We start from the raw sequence: 13,529 nt of genomic DNA on the forward strand, positions 1-13,529 counted from the left end.
TCAAATCAGCCTTTGCTAACTCGTAAAAGTGTATGTGGTATAGATATGGAGTCATGATTGATGCTAGGCTGCCTCAGGTGTAAAATGGTGAAACAGTGTCTTTGCCTTCTCCTGGATAGATGATATTGGAGTTCATGGTTGCTCCTTCGCAGGGCTGGTCTACACGAACAAGGTATTTTCCATTCAGACCATGCCCTTATCCCTCACAATAATCACGACACCATGACTTTTAGTCATACTTTTCTCCTTGTACCTTGCTCCTCAGGCTGGAAGACAAGACATTTTATTATAAGGCATAGGCTGCACTCAACAGGATGCATTAGTGGGTTGTCGAGGAGTAGGAGAGCCTTTTCCTAAACTGAAGGAACACCAATCTCGATTTTGTAAGGGATAACCTTGCAGCAGAAATTGTGAAAATTTACCTGTATCAATGACACCGCTGCCGTTTCCCTTATAACTACTGTAGGCTAACATCTGTGTGTACCAAAGACATTTGTAAAGCTCATAGCAAACAAGCTACAGTACTGTAGCTTACCAAGCTTTCAACTCTAACTTTTAACCTACTCGCCAGCCAAAGTAATAATTTGGAAAAAAAGGTGGCAAAACATATCATTGTTTTCATCAGCATTATATATTCATGATCCAATAAGCAATTGCTTACTGACTAAGTCGTAGAAAGCCTACAGAAAATCATCGATATCTTCCTGGGAAGTGTCCAATACTGTGTCAGGACCCTTGACATTTCTTAAATTTATACTGAAGTGTCAAGTATGAAGAGGGACTTTAACTTTGTCATGTTTAGCAACCTTACAAAATTTTTAAGAACATCATTAGTTCAGTTCCACTAACTATTACACCTTCCTAACACAGAAAAGGATCACATCAACAGGACTGTCTTTGCATGCTATTTTTTTCTTTTTGTAAATCAGGAGTGGTAGACACTAAGACCTGGACAATGCCATAGAGACCGACTATATGCAAGTTATTATCAATACCTAAGCCCTCTTTCCATACAAGGTAGGACCAGGATATGTCAGGCAATGGTTGCTGAAAACAGCTGTTAGACCTATAAATTCTTCAAAACACCCATCCCTAGCTTACAAGGGTGGTGTGATTGAAGACTAGTTGGGAAGTACCTTTTGTTCCATGCTTCCAGCCTGTAAACAAGAAAATATTAACAGATAAAGTACTGCAGTTACATTAAAGCCTTATGGTGTACATTTTTGAAATGGGTTTTATTTACACAATTAACTACAAGTGCTCTTTATCCCATGAACAGTGATACCTCTACATACGATCTTAATTCGTTCCAGAAACTGCTTCATATGTTAAAACGATCGTATGTTGGAGCAAATATTCCCATAAGAATAAACGGTAATTTGTTTAATTCGTTCCTCAGCCTAAAAACCCATAACAACTCCTTAATAAATGGCTACACACAATTACACCTAACATTAATGCAATACAGTATAATAATTATCTAAAAAAAGAATAATAATAAAGAAATAATAAATAAAAAAGGGGTTTTTATGTAACACTTTACCTTAGCGACAGGCCAGCGCAGGTGTAGGGACTGCTACGCAGGAGGAGATGGAAGATTAGCGAGGAGGTAGGGACGGCGACTTTGTACGATAGCTTGTACGATAACTTACACTAACTTACACTACGTGAACTTTAAGTTAGCTTATTTTTTTTTTCATTTTTATAATTTTATATTTCTAAATATTAAACTTAGCCGGTGAATATATATATAGCTTACGTCTCCGACGGTCGACAGATTCCAAAAACTCGCGAGCGCTCGCCATGATGGCTGCCGGGTCTGCCCACCAGCACCAACTATCGGTCAGATACCGCATATACTTCTCCAGGAGTTCAGTTCTTCTCTGTCGGTGGTAGTGACAGCATTGGTTCCGCTCGCGCTTAACCTCAAGTTTCTACTGATTGGTGAAGTACTTGTTCATGGTTTTATTGCTTTCGCTGTGTTGGTATCTTCGATAAAACTCTTGAATCCCTTTTTTGATTATTGTTGCTGAACTTGGCTTTCTTTTTGGACTTTCTTTGAAATTTTCACAATGGCTGACCCATCTCCTGTCTATCGTAAATGTGCGAAAGACTGTAATAAACGTCTTCCTAAAGCTTCCATCGATCCTCATTCTATTTGTGTTAATTGCCGAGGTAAATCTTGTCAATTAGGGGATCGATGTGAGGAATGTATTGTTTTGGCTGAGTTCGAGTGGTTGGAGTATGATAAATATACTCGGAAACTCGAAAGAGATAGGGTTAGAAGAAGCTCTTCTAGATCTAAAGAATTTTCCTCTTCCCATGCCCCTGAACCTAATCCTCCTCCTGTAGTGGTAGTTTCAGAACCCCCTATTGGCACTAATGAACCTATGCGTGATATGTTAATGGCCATTCAAGCGTTATGTGAGAAGGTCGAATCGTTGGCCACGGACAGAAATCAACTTATGTCAGACGTTAAGATTTTAAAGGGTCAAAGTGATAAAGTGAAAAGTGCAACAAATGTGTTTAGTGTTTTGCAGGAGGATTCGTCTGTTCGTGCTCGTCGCTTGCCTAGTCAGAGACCTCTTTCAGGCTCCCCTACCCCAGGGATAAGGAATGTCGTAGGACCTAAGCGAGTGAGAGGTGTAAACCAACAAACAGACGTTCCCTCAAAGGTACCAGACGTTGCTCTTCAAGCACGTCCTTACCATAAGACAGGAGAGACGAAGTTCTCCTTGTCTTCCGATGATTCGTCTGTTAAAAAACCTTGGCGTAAGGTTTCAAGACCGTTGAAGCGCAAGTCAGTCCCTTCAGGACAGGTCCAGTGTCCTGGCTGTAGTCATTGGGACAGCACCGCCCATATTCGGTCATCGGACAATTATTCTCCTGTTAAGCGCAAACGTGACGTTGAGTTCGAGGGTCCCGTTCAGGGCGATGACGCACAGGCGTTACAGACGTCCCGATCTGTTTCGAGTTCGGTTGACCCTAAGTTAAGCGTCTTGCAAGATATGCAGTTAAAACTTTCCTCCTTAATGGAAGTTTACGATCATGTTCCTGTGCGTAAGGAACCTTTACTTGCGGTTCGTCACGGCACCGGCAAGCGTGATTCAGGTCTTCAACCTCCTAAGCGAAATTTGTCTCGTCGCTCTGACGTTATCCCTGATGTCAGCTTTGCGGTTAAACGTGATTCAGAACGTGTTTCCCATCAGTCACGAGACTTTGAACTTCAGTTTCCGCAGTCACAACGTGACGTTGAGCTGCAGTCACCGCAGCCCCGACGTGACGTTCATCGGCCGACTCCGTTGACCCGACGTGACGTCGAACGTCTGTCGCCGCAGTCTCGTTTTGACATATATCATCAGTCTCCTCTGTCCCTTCGTGGCGTAGACCATCAGTCTTTGCAGTCTCGACGTGACGTCGTCCCCTCGACTTTTGCTGCGGCTCCTTTGCAAGTTGATGTAGCCTGTCAGGCTTTGCCGCCTCGTCATGCTGAGTTTTCTCCGTGTCACAAGACTTTACCTTTGTCGGATGATGTTCCTTCTGATGAGGAAGTTGATGATCCCCTTTCATCTAATGTTCCTTTGGGGATTCAATCAGATGGGGAGGAGACTAGGGTTGTCCAGCAATCCCTTGACTTTAAAAAGATTATGCTTATCTTTAGGGATGTTTTTCCCGATCATTTTGTTACTGCGGCTCCACGTTCGCTGCCGTCTGAATTTACTTTAGGCATGACTTCATCGACTCCGTCGTTTACAAAGTTGGTTCTCTCTCGCTCTTCTAAGAGAGCCATGCGTTCGTTGGGAGACTGGTTAGTAACCAGAAGTAGTTTAGGAAAGTCTTCCTTTGCCTTTCCCCCTTTTAAATTGGCCTCTTGTGCGAGCGTCTGGTATGACACGGGAGAAGTTCTCGGCTTGGGAGTTCCTGCCTCTGCCCAGGGAGACTTCTCAAGCCTTGTAGACTCTCCTCGTCGTCTAGCCATGAGACGCTCGAAGATTTGCTGGTCTTCCACAGAGCTGGATCATCTCCTTAAAGGAATTTTCCGTGCCTTCGAGGTTTTTAATTTTTTGGATTGGTCCCTGGGAGCCTTAAGTAAGAAGGTCTCTTCATCGGACAATGATGTTTCTTTGCAAATAATGTCTTGCATGGACAAGGCCATAAGGGATGGCTCTAATGAACTAGCAGCTACGTTCACAGCAGGAATTCTTAAGAAAAGAGAAGCCCTGTGTTCTTTTCTTTCTGTAAAGGTTACTCCCTGTCAGAAGTCAGAACTTCTTTTTGCTCCCTTATCTTCTACTCTGTTCCCTCAACATCTTATTAAAGATATCGCGGCATCTCTTGCTCTGAAAGACACGCATGATTTGGTGGCCAAGACTGCGCGCAAGGTTTTGCCGCCTTCTGCTCATGCCAACAAACCCAAGTTTGACACGCCAGCGGCTAGGTTTATTCCGCCTTTTCGTGGCAGAGCCCCCAGTAGAGGAAATTCTCGTTCCGATAGCAAATGAGGTAAGAAGAGAGGTTCCAGATCCTCACGTGGCAGAGTCTGACTGCCCACTGCTTCAGACAGCGGTAGGGGCCAGATTGACGAACTTCTGGCAGGCCTGGGAGAAGAGGGGTGCAGACCGGGAGTCTGTTTTGTTGCTGAAGGAGGGTTACAAAATTCCTTTTGTACGAAGACCTCCGCTAGTGAAATTTCCGATAGACCTCTCTCCCAGGTATCAAGAGGAGACAAAGAGAGAGGCGTTGCATCATCAGGTTTCTCTGTTGTTGGAAAAGGGGGCGGTGGTGAAAGTCTTGGACCTTCAATCCCCAGGTTTTTACAACCGTCTCTTCCTGGTTCCGAAGAACACTGGAGGTTGGAGGCCAGTGCTAGATGTAAGTGCTCTCAACGTGTTTGTTGTAAAAACAAAATTCACGATGGAGACCACCAAATCTGTTTTAGCAGCGGTAAGAGAGGGCGACTGGATGGTCTTTCTCGACCTGCAGGATGCGTACTTCCACATTCCGATTCATCCGAACTCTCAACATTATCTGAGGTTTGTGTACAGGAAGGTGGTGTATCAATTCCGAGCACTGTGCTTCGGCCTCAGCCCTGCTCCTCTTGTTTTTACAAGGCTCATGCGAAATGTAGCGAAGTTTCTACATTTGTCAGGGATCAGAGCCTCCCTTTATTTGGACGACTGGTTACTCAGGGCGTCGTCCCTTCATCGCTTTCTGGAGGACCTCAAATGGACTTTGGACCTGACCAAAGAGTTAGGTCTCCTAGTGAACATGGAGAAGTCACAACTAACTCCATCCCAGACTATTCTTTATTTGGGGATGGAGATTCGGAGTAGAGTTTTTCAGGCTTTTCCGTCTACCACCAGGATGGAGCAAGCTCTGCTCAAGGTCCGTCACTTGCGAGAGGAAAGCAGTTGCTCTGTGAGAGTTTGGATGAGCCTCCTAGGGACTCTTTCGTCGCTGGAGCAGTTTATCTCTCTAGGGAGACTCAACCTTCGCCCTCTCCAGTTTCACCTAAACCACCATTGGAACAAGGAGAAGGGCTTAGAGACTATCTCTATTCCAATCTCCGATCCAGTCAAGACCTGTCTAGCTTGGTGGGACAGCAACATCAGACTTCGGGAAGGTCTTTCTCTTGCGATCAAGAACCCAAACCATGTGTTGTTTTCAGACGCATCGGATTTGGGTTGGGGAGCGACACTAGACAACCTGGAATGCTCGGGTCTTTGGTCCGCAGACCAAAAAAGTCTTCACATAAACTGCAAAGAGCTTTTAGCAGTCCATCTAGCGTTAAGGAGTTTCGAGAGTCTGGTTCGAGGCAAAGTAGTGGAGGTGAATGCAGACAATACCACGGCCTTGGCATACATCTCGAAACAATGAGGCACTCACTCCCACTCCCTTTTCGTCGCCGCAAAGGACCTTCTCACTTGGTCAAAAGCTCGAAACATCTCTCTTTTGACGAGATTTGTGCAAGGGGAGATGAATGTCTTAGCGGACTGTCTCAGCCGAAGAGGACAGGTGATTCCCACGGAGTGGACGCTGCACAAGGATGTGTGTGAGAGACTATGGATGACATGGGGTCAACCCACCATAGATCTCTTTGCAACCTCTCTGACAAAGAGGCTCCCGACTTATTGCTCTCCTGTTCCAGATCCAGAGGCGGCCCACATAGACGCTTTCCTACTGGACTGGTCTCACCTAGACGTCTATACCTTTCCACCGTTCAAGATCCTAAACAAGGTGCTTCAGAAGTTCGCCTCTCACGAAGGGACCAGGTTGACGTTGGTTGCTCCCCTCTGGCCCGCGAGAGAATGGTTCACAGAGGTACTTCTATGGCTAGTAGACATTCCAAGAAGTCTACCGTTACGGATGGATCTCCTGCGGCAGCGTCACGTAAAGAGATTTCATCAAAGCCTCCCCGCGCTTCATCTAACTGCCTTCAGACTATCGAAAGACTCTCTAGAGCTCGAGGGTTTTCGAAGGAGGCAGCTAAAGCGATCGCGAGGGCTAGAAGATCCTGTACCATCAGGATTTATCATTCTAAATGGGAGGTATTTAGAGACTGGTGCAAGTCCTCCTCTATTTCCTCTTCCAGTACCTCTGTAGCGCAGATTGCAGATTTTCTGCTTTATCTGAGAAATGGTCACTCCCTTTCTGCATCTACCATTAAAGGCAACAGAAGCATGTTAGCTTCTGTTTTTAGGCATAGAAATTTGGATCTGTCTAATAACAAAGATCTTCAAGACCTTCTTAAGTCTTTCGAGACTTCCAAGGAGCGTCATATTTCTACTCCTGCTTGGAACTTGAACGTGGTCCTGCAGTTCCTTATGTTAGACAGGTTTGAACCATTGAATTCAGCCTCCCTGAAGAATCTTACCCTCATAACTCTTTTCTTAGTGAGCTTGGCTTCTGCAAAAAGAGTTAGTGAGATACATGCTTTTAGCAAGAATATCGACTTCTCCGCTAATAAAGCAGTATGCTCGCTTTAGCTTGGTTTTTTGGCCAAAAATGAACTTCCGTCTCGTCCATGGCCTAAATCGTTTGAACTTCCCAGTCTATCTGAGATTGTTGGGAATGAAGTCGAAAGAGTTCTGTGCCAAAGTTCTGGGCCCAGTTAGAGCTCTTAAATTTTATTTAACTAGAACCAAACCGCTGCGAGGTAATTCAGAGGCTTTATGGTGCTCTGTTAAAAAACCCTCTTTGCCTATGTCGAAGAATGCGTTGTCTTATTTTATTAGACTGTTGATTAGAGAGGCGCACTCTCATTTAAGTGAAAAGGATCTAAATTTGCTTAAAGTTAGGGCTCATGAAGTTAGAGCGGTTGCAACTTCAGTAGCGTTCAAACAAAATAGATCCTTTAGAAGCATTATGGACGCGACCTTTTGGAGGAGCAAGTCGGTGTTTGTTTCATATTGCTTGAAAGATGTCCAGACTCTTTATGAGGACTGCTACACGTTGGGACCATTCGTAGCAGCAAGTGCAGTACAGTAGTGGGTGAAGGTTCTACCACTACATTCCCTCAATCCCAATATCCTTTTTCTTCTCTTGAAACTTTTAATTTTTTGGATTGTACGTGGAGACTAAGAAGTCTTCCACAATCTTTTGATTTGGCGGGTGGTCAAAATATTGTTTCTTGAGAGCGCCCAGATTAAGGGTATTGATGAGGTCCTGTTGTAAGAGTGTTCACCCTGATTATAACAGCTCCTGGGAGTCTTTCAGCATCCTGAGAGGATCGCTGGGCTTCATAAGGATAGTGGACTAATGAGGCAGAGTATTCATCAGAGTCAGCTTCCTTATCAGGTACCTATACTTAAGTTTGTTTTTTTAATATTTGTCAGAAACTCTTGAGGATATACGCCTTTATTGTTTTAATACTGGTCTCTACCCTCCACCATGGGTGTGAATCAGCTATATATATATATATTCACCGGCTAAGTTTAATATTTAAAAATGATATTTTCAATTTAAAATAAATTTTTGAATATACTTACCCAGTGAATATATATAATTAAAGGCCCTCCCTTCCTCCCCGATAGAGACCCTACGGACTGAGAAGAACTGAACTCCTGGAGAAGTATATGCGGTGTCTGGCCGATAGTCGGCGCTGGTGGGCACACCCGGCAGCCATCATGGCGACCGCTCGCGAGTTTTTGGAATCTGTCGACCGTCGGAGACGTAAGCTATATAGGCTATATATTCACCGGGTAAGTATATTCAAAAATTTATTTTAAATTGAAAATATCTTTTTTTTTACATTTTTTTCTTTTCTTATTTTTAATTTTCATCACTTCCACTCGATTCGGTCTTCCTTTTCTTTGCTTCACTTTCTTTCTTTTCATCATGATCACTAGACCGTTTTAGAGATTTTTTAAAGATACTATCGAGTGAAAGTTGCTTGGTACGGCTTTTGAGGATTTTTCTAAAATGAGTTAAACAAACATCATCGAACTGCGCAACTACACGGCAAACCTGAAGTTTCTGTGGGTGATGCTTGTCGATGAAATCAACCACGCGTTGATGATATGCCAACATCTGTTTTATTTCCGCCGTACCTAAGATTTGGCTTACCTCCTTGGTCTCCTCCAACTCACTCAACTGCGCTTGGAACTCATCATGCTGCATGGCTTGCAGCTCCTAGAGTTCCTCGGTGGTGAGCTCTTCATGATGCTCATCGACGAGTTCGGCGACGTCATCTTCATCCACCTCCAGACCCATGGACTTGCCAAGGGATACAATCTCTTCGATGTCTTCCTCGGCAGCAAGCACAGGTTCATTCTCAGGGCCAAAACCTTCGAAATCTCTGGGAGCAACAGCATCAGGCCAAAGCTTCTTCCAAGCTGAATTCAGGGTCCGACGAGTTACTCCCTCCCAAGCCTGATCTATGATCTTTAAGCAGTGCATGATATTAAAGTGGCTCCTCCAAAATTCACGCAAAGTTAAGTTGGTGCTTTGCGTGACATTAAAACACTGCTCAAATAAGTGCTTAGTGTACAGCTTCTTAAAATTAGAGATGACTTGCTGGTCCATGGGCTGGAGGATAGGGGTGGTATTCAGTGGAAGATACAACACTTTGATGAATTTGTATTCGTCGATGATATCATCTTCGAGTCGGGGGGATGAGCGGGTGCATTGTCCAAACAAAGCAAGTACTTCAAAGGCAAATTCCTCTCATGAAGGTACTTCTTGACAGCAGGGCCGAAAACTACGTTTACCCATTCCCCAAAGATATGCCTAGTAACCCAAGCCTTAGAATTAGAACGCCATAGAACATGTAGCAGGTCTTTATTAATTCTATGAGCTTTAAATGCCCTTGGGTTTTCGGAATGGTAAACTAATAAAGGCTTAATTTTGCAGTCCCCACTGGCGTTGGCATAAAGCGCAAGAGTCAACCGATCCTTCATTGGCTTGTGTCCAGGCATTTTCTTCTCTTCGGCAGTAATGAACGCTCGACTAGGCATCTTTTTCCAAAACAGACCAGTTTCATCACAGTTGAACACCTGCTGCTCTATGTAGCCTTCCTCCGCCACGATGCTTTCAAACTTTTTAACAAAGTCTTTAGCAGCCTTGGTGTCCGAACTCGAAGCTTCTCCATGCCGAACAACTGAATGAATCCCGGTCCGTTTCCTAAATTCCTCGAACCAACCTCGAGACGCCTTGAATTCCTCCATCGTAGGATCGGCTGAACTCTCCCCCACGTCACCCCCAGAGCCCGCCGCCTTCAAGCGCTGGCCTTCTCACAAATGATCGTTTCAGTGATCGTATCGCCAACAATCTCCTTGTCCTTGATCCATATTAACAAAAGGCATTCCATCTCTTCAAGGGTAGGGCTACGACGTTTGGAAATAATCGTGATCCCCTTCGAAGGTTTCACTGCTTTAATGGCTGCCTTCTGTTTTATGATCGTCGAGATCGTAGACATATTCCGGCCATATTTTTTAGCCAGATCGCTAACACGTACACCTTGCTCATGCTTTTCTATTACTTCTTGCTTTAGTTCTAATGAAAACATTGACTTCTTCCTTTTCTCACCACTACTACTACTTCCTGAACCGAAACTAAGCTTTTTAGGACCCATGATTACGAAACACAGAAAACAACACGTGAAAAAGGAAGATAAAAAACACTGTTAATATCTGAGCGAATTGAGAACCACACGATGCGCACGAGATGAGAGGACTGATCAAGGTGACGCTTTCGAGAAAATTCCACGCGTATGCGTATTGTTTACTTCGTATGTTGGAGCAACACTTCGGGTGTCGAGACAGAAATTTGGGCTTATTTTACTTCGGATGTTGGAAAATTCGTATGTTAGGAAATTCGTATATAGAGGTTCCACTGTATCAAAAATAGATTTCAAATATGTGAAGCACCCCAAGGACTATAAATCAAAGACACTGCAGAAATACTAAACCAAATTTTTTGGTATTTTTAGCTAAAATATTCTACAGTACTATGTTCATGCATTGTATATCTAGGTTACCGATAGGACTATTTACTGATGAATATAGTAATAAAGCTTGTATATCAAATACCAGAATACAAGATGAAGTATGCATCCTTATCATCCAACTCAAGAGTAATAATTCTTCATTAAATGAATCATCCCAACCCTAGTGCTAACCAAATTTCAAATAGAAAATAATGAAAGGGTACCTTACTCTGATTATGCTTGAAGAGTATTTTGACGTTGACTGCAGCTTCTCCTTTGACTGGAAAATACCATTTAGGGTAATCTTGGTGGCTAATGCCAAACCATTTCCTTCTTGCTCAACAGAAGACTGTACCATGAACACATCCACAGGCACCAAAACCTTTTATCCTTGCAAAGCATATGTTTACACCACAAATGCTAAAGCATGCCTAATGTTGCACTTAGGAGATAGTGAGCTTCACCCATGGGTTTGAAAATGACAGTATGTTAATCTCCCATATTATAACTTTCACCACAGGAAGTAAATACTTCCCTAAAAGCTCGGAACATTTCCTTATCAAATAAGTCAATCGGCATATACAACATTTTCATTGAGCATACTCACAGTGTTTGCCAGAGTACTGTACATTGCCCGGCTGAGCAGTTTTGTGCTCCAAATAATAATTTAGTACACAATCCTCTCTCAGTGCTGATATTGTCCACTGTCAAAAGGGGCCAGTTACCTGCGAATGTAGGCAAAGGATGTGAAAGTACATAAGGGATTACTATATTTGTTAGATATCACATTTCATCTGTTAAGAATAATTTTGTTATGCAAGTGTAAGTTAGATTAATATATATTTCTTGCCTTTTCCCGACATGAAAGATTGTTTAAAATCCAAGTAATGATGATTTGGCCAACATGTTAAACAACTTCACTGTACTATAAATTCCTCCAAGACTATGCCCACACTACATATATACATATTTGTGGATGTGTATTATGTATGTTTTTTTTTTAGCACCATCAATTTATAATTTCATGCTTTTGTTTTCTAGGGACCAAGTTTCCAAGAGTGCCATCGAGTAGTGCCTCCAGATCCTTACATAGATGCATGTATAACGGAAGTCTGCGGGTGTCAGGAAGATAAAGGTTCTAGTTGTTTATGCAACTCTCTTCATCTCTACTCTACTTTGTGTGTCCGATCTGGGATAATCTTAAACTGGAGGACATCCTATTTATGTGGTAAGTTGCCTGGTTGACTATTATAACAGGGGTAATTGGTAGATTATTGTTGTTTTATAATATCATCATCACCATTATCATTATTAAACTTATTACAATTATTATTATTAAAATCATTATCAAGCTTATCATCATCATCATCCACGGTATAACTCTAGTTGGAAAAGCAGGATGCTATAAGCCCAAGGTCTTCAATGGGGAAAAATAGCCCAGGTGAGGAAAGTTAATCAATAAAATATAGAAGTAATGAACAATTAAAATGAAGTAATATAAGAACAGTAACATTAAAATAATTCTTTCATATATAAGCTATAAAAAGAGGCTTATGTCAGCCTGTTCAACATTAAAACATTTGCTGCAAGTTTGAACTTCTAAAGTTCTACAGATTTAACAACCCTATTAGGAAGATCATTCCACAACTTGGTCACACCTGGAATAAAACTAACTAGAATACCGAATAGTATTGAACCTCATGATGGAGAAGGCCTGACCATCAGAATTAGCTGCATCCCTATTATTAGCACAGGATGGTACTCTCTGGGAAGATCTAAATGTCAGATTAGGATGTACTTGGTATTATTATTATTATTATTATTATTATTATTATTATTATTATTATTATTATTATTATTATTATTATATAACCCTAGTTGGAAAAACATGATGCCATAAGTAATAAGTGCTTTGCCGAGCAACAGTTGTTCAGTTTCTGTACAGACCATGTGTAATGGTTATCTAGAATAATTGAGTTCCAGCTAGAGAAAGAGTTAATAGTTATCGAAATGTTTCACATTTAATAACAAAGGACTCTTATTTTGATCTCAGGTAGCACAAATTTTGAATGTATACCCTCGCTTTAGCTTCTTCATGAATATTTGAATTATCCTTAAATTTTATTTTTCTCTCAACAGAGCCAACATGTCCCCAGGGTATGGTGTGGTCCGAATGTGTCCCAGCCTGTGGACCTCCACTCTGTGATCCTCCAACTGTTTCGAGGACAGTGAAACACGAATCCTTCGCTTCTTTCCTCTCGGGGATATCTTCACATCCAGTTTCCCCAGTCGATAATAAGCCTGTTCAGAAATGCCCAGGGCCTTGTGTGCCCGGGTGTACTTGCCCTCAAGGATACGCTCTACTGAATGCCGAGTGCGTTCCTGTGATTGAATGCTCGTAAAGGTGGGGGGGGGGGGGTGTAGAAGTGGAGATTGAAATTGTGATAATAAGGAAGAGAGTCTGAAGATTTTAATTCTTCCATGTTTTTATGTAGTTTCACTTATTCCAATTGTATAGTACTGCAAGTGTAATTTATGTAATTCTGTAATGCTTTGTATTTAATTTCCGGTGCTATTTTGCTTCCTATGTGTATGTATGATCGAAACGTTAACATGAGGATTGTATCACTAGTATATTTTAATATTAAATTAAATTAAATATATAAGTCTTTTCTCTTAACTTTCATCCCATATGAATTAATGCCATAGTTGTTTTTAAGATGGTTCCATAACTAATAACATATCTAATCTCGGTCATCTTATATTATAAACAGTAAACATAAGAAAACTAAAAAAGCACACAAGGTGCAGACCTCCGTTACGACAGTTTATTTCTCGAAACCAGCTTGCCTTTCCCAGAAACAATTTAGACAGTAGGCATATTTTAAAGTCTGTGCGACAGCCATATGAGTGTGAACCTTCTGTTAAGGTTAGGGTTAATTCCTTCTACCGTTTGCTCGACCTTGACCTTTGACCTAGGACTCAAAATTGAATCACTTTCAGGTCTCAACATAACAATTAATCCCCTAAAGTTACACTACTCTACGAGTGAAATCGTGGCTAGAAAGTTTCTTAAACAAACAAACACAAACCGACAAACAGG

General features: G+C 42.1%; 1 protein-coding gene and 1 long non-coding RNA gene across 4 annotated transcripts in view; one reads left to right on the forward strand and one right to left on the reverse strand.

Moving 5' to 3' along the window:
* LOC137647282 (zonadhesin-like) overlaps nucleotides 1–13,046 on the forward strand; it is a 106,492-nt gene extending 93,446 nt beyond the window's left edge. Inside the window, exons 36-37 of the mRNA XM_068380678.1 lie at nucleotides 11,468–11,654; nucleotides 12,566–13,046. Coding sequence (XP_068236779.1) covers nucleotides 11,468–11,654; nucleotides 12,566–12,828 — 450 coding nt within the window. The 3' untranslated portion in view covers nucleotides 12,829–13,046. The remainder of the gene's footprint in view (nucleotides 1–11,467; nucleotides 11,655–12,565) is intronic.
* Nucleotides 1–13,529, reverse strand: part of LOC137647283 (uncharacterized) — a 31,611-nt gene that overhangs the window by 6,614 nt on the left and 11,468 nt on the right. For 2 of the 3 annotated variants that reach the window (XR_011045565.1, XR_011045564.1), the window contains exon 4: nucleotides 11,034–11,151. The exons of the other annotated variant lie outside the window; for it this stretch is intronic. This is a non-coding gene — a long non-coding RNA (uncharacterized lncRNA). The remainder of the gene's footprint in view (nucleotides 1–11,033; nucleotides 11,152–13,529) is intronic. 3 annotated transcript variants of the gene reach the window in all.

The sequence above is a fragment of the Palaemon carinicauda genome, chromosome 9, assembly GCF_036898095.1.
Source record: "Palaemon carinicauda isolate YSFRI2023 chromosome 9, ASM3689809v2, whole genome shotgun sequence".
In the NCBI taxonomy this organism is placed as follows: Eukaryota; Metazoa; Arthropoda; class Malacostraca; order Decapoda; family Palaemonidae; genus Palaemon; species Palaemon carinicauda.